This window comes from Hyla sarda, chromosome 11, assembly GCF_029499605.1.
Source record: "Hyla sarda isolate aHylSar1 chromosome 11, aHylSar1.hap1, whole genome shotgun sequence".
Classification (NCBI taxonomy): domain Eukaryota; kingdom Metazoa; phylum Chordata; class Amphibia; order Anura; family Hylidae; genus Hyla; species Hyla sarda.
The window spans coordinates 104,396,061-104,411,108 of NC_079199.1; the positions used below are offsets into that span (position 1 = coordinate 104,396,061).

General features: G+C 37.5%; 1 protein-coding gene across 1 annotated transcript in view; it reads left to right on the forward strand.

Annotated features, from left to right (window-relative positions):
• LOC130295684 (perilipin-2-like) overlaps positions 1–15,048 on the forward strand; it is a 71,547-nt gene continuing 56,499 nt past the window's right edge. The window contains exons 1-3 of the mRNA XM_056546687.1: positions 1–292; positions 9,289–9,335; positions 11,630–11,828. Of these exons, the coding sequence (XP_056402662.1) occupies positions 9,309–9,335; positions 11,630–11,828 (226 nt within the window). The 5' untranslated portion in view covers positions 1–292; positions 9,289–9,308. The remainder of the gene's footprint in view (positions 293–9,288; positions 9,336–11,629; positions 11,829–15,048) is intronic.

The window sequence follows — 15,048 nt, forward strand, 5'->3', positions numbered from 1 at the left end:
ATGACATCACTGATATAATAGTAATATGATATGTGATCACAGCCCCGCCCCCTGTATGACATCACTGATATAACAATATAATGGACCTTGCTGTGGACTTGCCCTTTAATTCCTCTGTCTGGTTATTAATCACATTATATAACGTATTAATCCTTTGGTCACACGTCTGTTCTGCTTTATTCACATGTCTCATCCCTGAGTGATCCTGGGAAACCCCGAGCGCCCATGTGAGGAATCGCAACGCCGCAGTATACATCCCCGACTCACCGCGGAGAGATCGCAGCCACACCAGGTACCACTCTGATATATACTAACCATATGCATACATCTACTGCAGATTATTACACCTCTGACCTCTCTATAGATACATAGTGATATATCCTGCAGATTATTACACCTCTGACCTCTCTATAGATACATAGTGATATATCCTGCAGATTATTACACCTCTGACCTCTCTATAGATACATAGTGATATATCCTGCAGATTATTACACCTCTATAGATACATAGTGATATATTCTGCAGATTATTACACCTCTGACCTCTCTATAGATACATAGTGATATATCCTGCAGATTATTACACCTCTGACCTCTCTATAGATACATAGTGATATATCCTGCAGATTATTACACCTCTGACCTCTATAGATACATAGTGATATATCCTGCAGATTATTACACCTCTGACCTCTCTATAGATACATAGTGATATATCCTGCAGATTATTACACCTCTGACCTCTATAGATACATAGTGATATATCCTGCAGATTATTACACCTCTGACCTCTCTATAGATACATAGTGATATATCCTGCAGATTATTACACCTCTGACCTCTCTATAGATACATAGTGATATATCCTGCAGATTTTTACACCTCTGACCTTTCTATAGATACATAGTGATATATCCTGCAGATTATTACACCTCTGACCTCTCTATAGATACATAGTGATATATCCTGCAGATTATTACACCTCTGTCCTCTATAGATACATAGTGATATATCCTGCAGATTATTACACCTGACCTCTCTATAGATACATAGTGATATATCCTGCAGATTATTACACCTCTGACCTCTCTATAGATACATAGTGATATATCCTGCAGATTATTACACCTCTGACCTCTCTATAGATACATAGTGATATATCCTGCAGATTATTACACCTCTGTCCTCTCTATAGATACATAGTGATATATCCTGCAGATGATTACACCTCTGACCTCTCTATAGATACATAGTGATATATCCTGCAGATTATTACACCTCTGACCTCTCTATAGATACATAGTGATATATCCTGCAGATTATTACACCTCTGTCCTCTCTATAGATACATAGTGATATATCCTGCAGATTATTACACCACTGACCTCTCTATATACATAGTGATTTATCCTGCAGACTATTACACTTCTGACCTCTATAGATACATAGTGATATATCCTGCAGACTATTACACCTCTGACCTCTATAGATACATAGTGATATATCCTGCAGATTATTACACCTCTGACCTCTCTATAGATACATAGTGATATATCCTGCAGATTATTACACCTCTGTCCTCTCTATAGATACATGGTGATATATCCTGCAGACTATTACACCACTGACCTCTCTACAGATACATAGTGATATATCCTGCAGATTATTACACCTCTGACCTCTCTATAGATACATAGTGATATATCCTGCAGACTATTACACCACTGACCTCTCTATAGATACATAGTGATATATCCCGCAGATTATTACACCTCTGACCTCTCTATAGACACATAGTGATATATCCTGCAGATTATTACACCTCTGACCTCTCTATAGATACATAGTGATATATACTGCAGACTATTACACCACTGACCTCTCTATAGATACATAGTGATATATCCTGCAGATTATTACACCACTGACCTCTCTACAGATACATAGTGATATATCCTGCAGATTATTACACCTCTGTCCTCTCTATAGATACATAGTGATATATCCTGCAGACTATTACACCTCTGACCTCTCTATAGATACATAGTGATATATTCTGCAGATTATTACACCTCTGACCTCTCTATAGATACATAGTGATATATTCTGCAGATTATTACACCTCTGACCTCTCTATAGATACATAGTGATATATCCTGCAGATTATTACACCACTGACCTCTCTACAGATACATAGTGATATGTCCTGCAGATTATTACACCTCTGACCTCTCTATAGATACATAGCGATATATCCTGCAGATTATTACACCTCTGTCCTCTCTATAGATACATAGTGATATATCCTGCAGATTATTACACCACTGACCTATCTATAGATACATAGTGATATATCCTGCAGATTATTACACCTCTGACCTCTCTATAGATACATAGTGATATATCCTGCAGATTATTACACCTCTGCCCTCTCTATAGATACATAGTGATATATCCTGCAGAGTATTACACCTCTGACCTCTCTATAGATACATAGTGATATATCCTGCAGATGATTACACCTCTGACCTCTCTATAGATACATAGTGATATATCCTGCAGATTATTACACCTCTGACCTCTCTATAGATACATAGTGATATATCCTGCAGATTATTACATCTCTGACCTCTCTATAGATACATAGTGATATATCCTGCAGATTATTACACCTCTATAGATACATAGTGATATATTCTGCAGATTATTACACCTCTGACCTCTCTATAGATACATAGTGATATATCCTGCAGATTATTACACCTCTGACCTCTCTATAGATACATAGTGATATATCCTGCAGATTATTACACCGCTGACCTCTATAGATACATAGTGATATATCCTGCAGATTATTACACCTCTGACCTCTCTATAGATACATAGTGATATATCCTGCAGATTATTACACCTCTGACCTCTATAGATACATAGTGATATATCCTGCAGATTATTACACCTCTGACCTCTCTATAGATACATAGTGATATATCCTGCAGATTATTACACCTCTGACCTTTCTATAGATACATAGTGATATATCCTGCAGATTATTACACCTCTGACCTCTCTATAGATACATAGTGATATATCCTGCAGATTATTACACCTCTGTCCTCTATAGATACATAGTGATATATCCTGCAGATTATTACACCTGACCTCTCTATAGATACATAGTGATATATCCTGCAGATTATTACACCTCTGTCCTCTATAGATACATAGTGATATATCCTGCAGATTATTACACCTGACCTCTCTATAGATACATAGTGATATATCCTGCAGATTATTACACCTCTGACCTCTCTATAGATACATAGTGATATATCCTGCAGATTATTACACCTCTGACCTCTCTATAGATACATGGTGATATATCCTGCAGATTATTACACCACTGACCTCTCTATAGATACATAGTGATATATCCTGCAGATTATTACACCTCTGACCTCTCTATAGATACATAGTGATATATCCTGCAGATTATTACACCTCTGACCTCTCTATAGATACATAGTGATATATCCTGCAGATTATTACACCTCTGACCTCTCTATAGATACATAGTGATATATCCTGCAGATTATTACACCTCTGTCCTCTCTATAGATACATAGTGATATATCCTGCAGATTATTACACCACTGACCTCTCTATATACATAGTGATATATCCTGCAGACTATTACACTTCTGACCTCTATAGATACATAGTGATATATCCTGCAGACTATTACACCTCTGACCTCTATAGATACATAGTGATATATCCTGCAGATTATTACACCTCTGACCTCTCTATAGATACATAGTGATATATCCTGCAGATTATTACACCTCTGTCCTCTCTATAGATACATGGTGATATATCCTGCAGACTATTACACCTCTGACCTCTATAGATACATAGTGATATATCCTGCAGATTATTACACCTCTGACCTCTCTATAGATACATAGTGATATATCCTGCAGATTATTACACCTCTGACCTCTCTATAGATACATAGTGATATATCCTGCAGATTATTACACCACTGACCTTTCTATAGATACATAGTGATATATCCTGCAGATTATTACACCTCTGACCTCTCTATAGATACATAGTGATATATCCTGCAGATTATTACACCTCTGTCCTCTATAGATATAGTGATATATCCTGCAGATTATTACACCTCTGACCTTTCTATAGATACATAGTGATATATCCTGCAGATTATTACACCACTGACCTTTCTATAGATACATAGTGATATATCCTGCAGATTATTACACCTCTGACCTCTCTATAGATACATAGTGATATATCCTGCAGATTATTACACCTCTGACCTCTCTATAGATACATAGTGATATATTCTGCAGATTATTACACCTCTGTCCTCTATAGATACATAGTGATATATCCTGCAGATTATTACACCACTGACCTTTCTATAGATACATAGTGATATATCCTGCAGATTATTACACCTCTGACCTTTCTATAGATACATAGTGATATATCCTGCAGATTATTACACCTCTGACCTCTCTATAGATACATAGTGATATATCCTGCAGATTATTACACCTCTGTCCTCTATAGATACATAGTGATATATCCTGCAGATTATTACACCTGACCTCTCTATAGATACATAGTGATATATCCTGCAGATTATTACACCTCTATAGATACATAGTGATATATTCTGCAGATTATTACACCTCTGACCTCTCTATAGATACATAGTGATATATCCTGCAGATTATTACACCTCTGACCTCTCTATAGATACATAGTGATATATCCTGCAGATTATTACACCTCTGACCTCTATAGATACATAGTGATATATCCTGCAGATTATTACACCTCTGACCTCTCTATAGATACATAGTGATATATCCTGCAGATTATTACACCTCTGACCTCTATAGATACATAGTGATATATCCTGCAGATTATTACACCTCTGACCTCTCTATAGATACATAGTGATATATCCTGCAGATTATTACACCTCTGACCTCTCTATAGATACATAGTGATATATCCTGCAGATTATTACACCTCTGACCTCTCTATAGATACATAGTGATATATCCTGCAGATTATTACACCTCTGACCTCTCTATAGATACATAGTGATATATCCTGCAGATTATTACACCTCTGTCCTCTCTATAGATACATAGTGATATATCCTGCAGATTATTACACCACTGACCTCTCTATATACATAGTGATATATCCTGCAGACTATTACACTTCTGACCTCTATAGATACATAGTGATATATCCTGCAGACTATTACACCTCTGACCTCTATAGATACATAGTGATATATCCTGCAGATTATTACACCTCTGACCTCTCTATAGATACATAGTGATATATCCTGCAGATTATTACACCTCTGTCCTCTCTATAGATACATGGTGATATATCCTGCAGACTATTACACCACTGACCTCTCTACAGATACATAGTGATATATCCTGCAGATTATTACACCTCTGACCTCTCTATAGATACATAGTGATATATCCTGCAGACTATTACACCACTGACCTCTCTATAGATACATAGTGATATATCCCGCAGATTATTACACCTCTGACCTCTCTATAGACACATAGTGATATATCCTGCAGATTATTACACCTCTGACCTCTCTATAGATACATAGTGATATATCCTGCAGACTATTACACCACTGACCTCTCTATAGATACATAGTGATATATCCTGCAGATTATTACACCACTGACCTCTCTACAGATACATAGTGATATATCCTGCAGATTATTACACCTCTGTCCTCTCTATAGATACATAGTGATATATCCTGCAGACTATTACACCTCTGACCTCTCTATAGATACATAGTGATATATCCTGCAGATTATTACACCTCTGACCTCTCTATAGATACATAGCGATATATCCTGCAGATTATTACACCTCTGTCCTCTCTATAGATACATAGTGATATATCCTGCAGATTATTACACCACTGACCTCTCTATAGATACATAGTGATATATCCTGCAGATTATTACACCTCTGACCTCTCTATAGATACATAGTGATATATCCTGCAGATTATTACACCTCTGCCCTCTCTATAGATACATAGTGATATATCCTGCAGATTATTACACCTCTGACCTCTCTATAGATACATAGTGATATATCCTGCAGAGTATTACACCTCTGACCTCTCTATAGATACATAGTGATATATCCTGCAGATGATTACACCTCTGACCTCTCTATAGATACATAGTGATATATCCTGCAGATTATTACACCTCTGACCTCTCTATAGATACATAGTGATATATCCTGCAGATTATTACATCTCTGACCTCTCTATAGATACATAGTGATATATCCTGCAGATTATTACACCTCTATAGATACATAGTGATATATTCTGCAGATTATTACACCTCTGACCTCTCTATAGATACATAGTGATATATCCTGCAGATTATTACACCTCTGACCTCTCTATAGATACATAGTGATATATCCTGCAGATTATTACACCTCTGACCTCTATAGATACATAGTGATATATCCTGCAGATTATTACACCTCTGACCTCTCTATAGATACATAGTGATATATCCTGCAGATTATTACACCTCTGACCTCTATAGATACATAGTGATATATCCTGCAGATTATTACACCTCTGACCTCTCTATAGATACATAGTGATATATCCTGCAGATTATTACACCTCTGACCTCTCTATAGATACATAGTGATATATCCTGCAGATTATTACACCTCTGACCTTTCTATAGATACATAGTGATATATCCTGCAGATTATTACACCTCTGACCTCTCTATAGATACATAGTGATATATCCTGCAGATTATTACACCTCTGTCCTCTATAGATACATAGTGATATATCCTGCAGATTATTACACCTGACCTCTCTATAGATACATAGTGATATATCCTGCAGATTATTACACCTCTGACCTCTCTATAGATACATAGTGATATATCCTGCAGATTATTACACCTCTGACCTCTCTATAGATACATGGTGATATATCCTGCAGATTATTACACCACTGACCTCTCTATAGATACATAGTGATATATCCTGCAGATTATTACACCTCTGACCTCTCTATAGATACATAGTGATATATCCTGCAGATTATTACACCTCTGACCTCTCTATAGATACATAGTGATATATCCTGCAGATTATTACACCTCTGTCCTCTCTATAGATACATAGTGATATATCCTGCAGATGATTACACCTCTGACCTCTCTATAGATACATAGTGATATATCCTGCAGATTATTACACCTCTGACCTCTCTATAGATACATAGTGATATATCCTGCAGATTATTACACCTCTGTCCTCTCTATAGATACATAGTGATATATCCTGCAGATTATTACACCACTGACCTCTCTATATACATAGTGATATATCCTGCAGACTATTACACTTCTGACCTCTATAGATACATAGTGATATATCCTGCAGACTATTACACCTCTGACCTCTATAGATACATAGTGATATATCCTGCAGATTATTACACCTCTGACCTCTCTATAGATACATAGTGATATATCCTGCAGACTATTACACCACTGACCTCTCTACAGATACATAGTGATATATCCTGCAGATTATTACACCTCTGACCTCTCTATAGATACATAGTGATATATCCTGCAGACTATTACACCACTGACCTCTCTATAGATACATAGTGATATATCCCGCAGATTATTACACCTCTGACCTCTCTATAGACACATAGTGATATATCCTGCAGATTATTACACCTCTGACCTCTCTATAGATACATAGTGATATATCCTGCAGACTATTACACCACTGACCTCTCTATAGATACATAGTGATATATCCTGCAGATTATTACACCACTGACCTCTCTACAGATACATAGTGATATATCCTGCAGATTATTACACCTCTGTCCTCTCTATAGATACATAGTGATATATCCTGCAGACTATTACACCTCTGACCTCTCTATAGATACATAGTGATATATCCTGCAGATTATTACACCTCTGACCTCTCTATAGATACATAGTGATATATCCTGCAGATTATTACACCACTGACCTCTCTACAGATACATAGTGATATATCCTGCAGACTATTACACCTCTGTCCTCTATAGATACATAGTGATATATCCTGCAGATTATTACACCACTGACCTCTCTATATACATAGTGATATATCCTGCAGATTATTACACCTCTGACCTCTCTATAGATACATAGTGATATATCCTGCAGATTATTACACCTCTGCCCTCTCTATAGATACATAGTGATATATCCTGCAGATTATTACACCTCTGACCTCTCTATAGATACATAGTGATATATCCTGCAGAGTATTACACCTCTGACCTCTCTATAGATACATAGTGATATATCCTGCAGATGATTACACCTCTGACCTCTCTATAGATACATAGTGATATATCCTGCAGATTATTACACCTCTGACCTCTCTATAGATACATAGTGATATATCCTGCAGATTATTACATCTCTGACCTCTCTATAGATACATAGTGATATATCCTGCAGATTATTACACCTCTGACCTCTCTATAGATACATAGTGATATATCCTGCAGATTATTACACCTCTGGCCTCTATAGATACATAGTGATATATCCTGCAGATTATTACACCTCTGGCCTCTATAGATACATAGTGATATATCCTGCAGATTATTACACCTCTGACCTCTCTATAGATACATAGTGATATATCCTGCAGATTATTACACCTCTGTCCTCTCTATAGATACATAGTGATATATCCTGCAGATTATTACACCTCTGACCTCTCTATAGATACATAGTGATATATCCTGCAGATTATTACACCTCTGGCCTCTATAGATACATAGTGATATATCCTGCAGATTATTACACCTCTGGCCTCTATAGATACATAGTGATATATCCTGCAGATTATTACACCTCTGACCTCTCTATAGATACATAGTGATATATCCTGCAGATTATTACACCTCTGTCCTCTCTATAGATACATAGTGATATATCCTGCAGATTATTACACCTCTGTCCTCTCTATAGATACATAGTGATATATCCTGCAGATTATTACACCTCCGACCTCTCTATAGATCTGCAGAACATTTCAGCCTTCCCAACCACTTCACCTGGACAGAGGCTTTTCATGTTATTTTGTAGGTAATTTTTTTTTTTATATACAGGAGAAATAAACAGAGAAACAATGGCGCAGAGAGAGGGGAACCAGGATGTAAGTAAATCAGGATCAAATATCTAATCTATCTATCTATCTCATATCTATCTATCTCATATCTATCTATCTCATATCTATCTATCTCATATCTATCTATCTATCTATCTATCTATCTCATATCTATCTCATATCTATCTATCTCATATCTATCTATCTATCTATCTATCTATCTCATATCTATCTATCTATCTCATATCTATCTATCTATCTATCTATCTATCTCATATCTATCTATCTCATATCTATCTATCTCATATCTATCTATCTCATATCTATCTATCTCATATCTATCTATCTATCTATCTATCTCATATCTATCTATCTATCTATCTATCTATCTCATATCTATCTCATATCTATCTATCTATCTATCTATCTCATATCTATCTCATATCTATCTATCTATCTATCTCATATCTATCTCATATCTATCTATCTATCTATCTCATATCTATCTATCTCATATCTATCTCATATCTATCTATCTATCTCATATCTATCTATCTCATATCTATCTATCTATCTATCTATCTATCTATCTCATATCTATCTATCTATCTATCTATCTATCTCATATCTATATCATATCTATCTCATATCTATCCCATATCTATCTATCTCATATCTATCTATCTCATATCTATCTATCTATCTATCTCATATCTATCTATCTATCTATCTCATATCTATCTCATATCTATCTCATATCTATCTCATATCTATCTATATCATATCTATCTATCTATATCATATCTATGTATCTATCTCATATCTATGTATCTATCTCATATCTATGTATCTATCTCATATCTATCTATCTCATATCTATCTATCTATCTCATATCTATCTATCTCATATCTATCTATCTATCTCATATCTATCTATCTCATATCTATCTCATATCTATCTATCTCATATCTATCTCATATCTATCTATCTATCTCATATCTATCTATTTATCTCATATCTATCTATCTCATATCTCATATCTATCTATCTATCTCATATCTATCTATCTATCTATCTATCTATCTCATATCTATCTATCTATCTATCTCATATCTATCTATCTATCTCATATCTCATATCTATCTATCTCATATCTATCTATCTATCTCATATCTATCTATCTATCTCATATCTATCTATCTATCTATCTATCTCATATCTATCTCTCATATCTATCTCATATCTATCTATCTATCTATCTCATATCTATCTATCTATCTATCTCATATCTATTTATCTATCTATCTCATATCTATCTATCTATCTCATATCTATCTATCTATCTATCTATCTATCTCATATCTATCTATCTATCTCATATCTCATATCTATCTATCTCATATCTATCTATCTATCTATCTCATATCTATCTATCTATCTCATATCTATCTATCTATCTATCTATCTATCTATCTATCTCATATCTATCTATCTCATATCTATCTATGTATCTATCTCATATCTATCTATCTATCTCATATATATCTCATATCTATCTATGTATCTATCTCCTATCTATCTATCTATCTATCTATCTCATATCTATCTATCTATCTATCTATCTCATATATATCTCATATCTATCTATCTATCTCATATCTATGTATCTATCTCATATATATCTCATATCTATCTATCTATCTATCTCATATCTATGTATCTCTCTCTCTCTCTCATATCTATCTATCTATCTATCTCATATCTCTCTATCTATCTCATATATATCTCATATCTATCTATCTATCTATCTATCTCATATCTATCTATCTATCTAATATCTATCTATCTCATATCTATCTCATATCTATCTATCTATCTATCTCATATCTATCTCATATCTATCTATCTATATCATATCTATCTATGTATCTATCTCATATCTATCTATCTATCTCATATCTATCTATCTATATCATATCTATCTATCTATCTATCTCATATCTATCTATCTATCTCATATCTATCTATCTCATATCTATGTATCTCTCTCATATCTATCTCATATCTATCTATCTATCTCATATCTATGTATCTCTCTCATATCTATCTCATATATATCTCATATCTATCTATCTATCTCATATCTATCTATCTCATATCTATCTATCTCATATCTATCTATCTATCTCATATCTATTTATCTATCTATCTCATATCTATCTATCTATCTCATATCTATCTCATATCTATCTATCTCATATCTATCTATCTCATATCTATCTATCTATCTCATATCTATCTATCTATCTATCTCATATCTATGTATCTCTCTCATATATAGGGCAGTATTGTACAGCGGGTGCTCCGGTTGCCCCTCTTACACTCGGCCTATCAGATCATGGTGTTCGCCTACCAGGATGTGAAGAATCTGCACCCGGCGTTGGAGGTCGTCTGTAATGTTTCGGAGCGAGGGGTGAAGGCGCTGGGGGGGGCGGCAGTTCTTGGGGCGTCTCCGGTGCTGAAGCTCGTGGAGCCCCAGAGTAAGTCCGGCTGTATTATATTATGGGTGATGCCACCTGTGGGCACATGGGCACCGCTCATCTCCTGTCACCCCAGAGTAAGTCCGGCTGTATTATATTATGGGTGATGCCATCTGTGGGCACATGGGCACCGCTCATCTCCTGTCACCCCAGAGTAAGTCCGGCTGTATTATATTATGGGTGATGCCACCTGTGGGCACATGGGCACCGCTCATCTCCTGTCACCCCAGAGTAAGTCCGGCTGTATTATATTATGGGTGATGCCACCTGTGGGCACCGCTCATCTCCTGTCACCCCAGAATAAGTCCGGCTGTATTATATTATGGGTGATGCCACCTGTGGGCACATGGGCACCGCTCATCTCCTGTCACCCCAGAGTAAGTCCGGCTGTATTATATTATGGGTGATGCCACCTGTGGGCACCGCTCATCTCCTGTCACCCCAGAGTACGTCTGGCTGTATTATATTATGGGTGATGCCATCTGTGGGCACCGCTCATCTCCTGTCACCCCAGAGTACGTCTGGCTGTATTATATTATGGGTGATGCCACCTGTGGGCACATGGGCACCGCTCATCTCCTGTCACCCCAGAATAAGTCCGGCTGTATTATATTATGGGTGATGCCACCTGTGGGCACCGCTCATCTCCTGTCACCCCAGAATAAGTCCGGCTGTATTATATTATGGGTGATGCCACCTGTGGGCACATGGGCACCGCTCATCTCCTGTCACCCCAGAGTACGTCTGGCTGTATTATATTATGGGTGATGCCACCTGTGGGCACATGGGCACCGCTCATCTCCTGTCACCCCAGAGTAAGTCCGGCTGTATTATATTATGGGTGATGCCACCTGTGGGCACATGGGCACCGCTCATCTCCTGTCACCCCAGAGTAAGTCCGGCTGTATTATATTATGGGTGATGCCACCTGTGGGCACATGGGCACCGCTCATCTCCTGTCACCCCAGAATAAGTCCGGCTGTATTATATTATGGGTGATGCCACCTGTGGGCACATGGGCACCGCTCATCTCCTGTCACCCCAGAGTACGTCTGGCTGTATTATATTATGGGTGATGCCACCTGTGGGCACATGGGCACCGCTCATCTCCTGTCACCCCAGAGTAAGTCCGGCTGTATTATATTATGGGGGATGCCACCTGTGGGCACCGCTCATCTCCTGTCACCCCAGAATAAGTCCGGCTGTATTATATTATGGGTGATGCCCGTATTGTCTCTGCCCATGGGCACCGCTCATCTCCTGTCACTCTAGTTGCCCCATATAGTATAGTGCAGCTGAGTTCGTGTTTATACTGGTTTTGGGTTGTTTTGGGGTTAAATTGTGAAGAAGCGGGCACATTAGGGGCACTAAATTGCCATAATGGCCGAGCTGCGGAGCCATCATCTATAATGCAGATCGAATCGTTCAGACCGTCCCTGACCCCATTATATTAGAGAGCAGGAATCCAGTTCTGTGTCCCGGCAGGGTGATGCCAGGCGCGGCAGACAGTGGCACGTGGCTGAGTCCGTGACGCCCATGTCAGGGGGCCACATGTTAGAACGTTTAGAATGGGCAATCAAAGAGAAGCTCCAGCTATGGCCCGGCCCTCACTGTCTCTCTGGTGCCAGGGGCCGGCTGTGCTGGGGGCACATGACAGTCGTGCCAGGGTAACCTCTGGTAATGCCATGTGACCACAGAAACAAGTCACTGCTGAGACCCAAATAGACCTCAATCCAGACGCGGCAGGAGAAGAATTATCACTGCGCAAAACAATTACCGCCATCCCTCAGGAGACCGGGCCGCACTAATAATGGCTTCATTACCTACCGGTGCCCGCCGTGTGCCCAGCAGAACAAGTGGCCGCTTAACCCTCTACACACCTGACTGTAGGGAACACAGCATAATGATCAGTATATACACCAGATCACCAGGATATAGAGAGCAGTGATATCACTATATATATATACATCACTGGTGAGAGGTCACTATACTGATCAGTATATACACCAGATCACCAGGATATAGAGAGCAGTGATATCACTATATATATATACATCACTGGTGAGAGGTCACTATACTGATCAGTATATACACCAGATCACCAGGATATAGAGAGCAGTGATATCACTATATATATATATACATCACTGGTGAGAGGTCACTATACTGATCAGTATATACACCAGATCACCAGGATATAGAGAGCAGTGATATCACTATATATATACACATCACTGGTGAGAGGTCACTATACTGATCAGTATATACACCAGATCACCAGGATATAGAGAGCAGTGATATCACTATATATATACATCACTGGTGAGAGGTCACTATACTGATCAGTATATACACCAGATTACCAGGATATATAGAGAGCAGTGATATCACTATATATATATACACATCACTGGTGAGAGGTCACTATACTGATCAGTATATACACCAGATCACCAGGATATATAGAGAGCAGTGATATCACTATATATATATACACATCACTGGTGAGAGGTCACTATACTGATCAGTATATACACCAGATCACCAGGATATAGAGAGCAGTGATATCACTATATATATATACATCACTGGTGAGAGGTCACTATACTGATCAGTATATACACCAGATCACCAGGATATAGAGAGCAGTGATATCACTATATATATATATACATCACTGGTGAGAGGTCACTATACTGATCAGTATATACACCAGATCACCAGGATATAGAGAGCAGTGATATCACTATATATATATATACATCACTGGTGAGAGGTCACTATACTGATCAGTATATACACCAGATCACCAGGATATAGAGAGCAGTGATATCACTATATATACATCACTGGTGAGAGGTCACTATAGTGATCAGTATATACACCAGATCACCAGGATATAGAGAGCAGTGATATCACTATATATATATATATATACATCACTGGTGAGAGGTCACTATACTGATCAGTATATACACCAGATCACCAGGATATAGAGAGCAGTGATATCACTATATATATATATACATCACTGGTGAGAGGTCACTATACTGATCAGTATATACACCAGATCACCAGGATATAGAGAGCAGTGATATCACTATATATATACACATCACTGGTGAGAGGTCACTATACTGATCAGTATATACACCAGATCACCAGGATATATAGAGAGCAGTGATATCACTATATATATACACATCACTGGTGAGAGGTC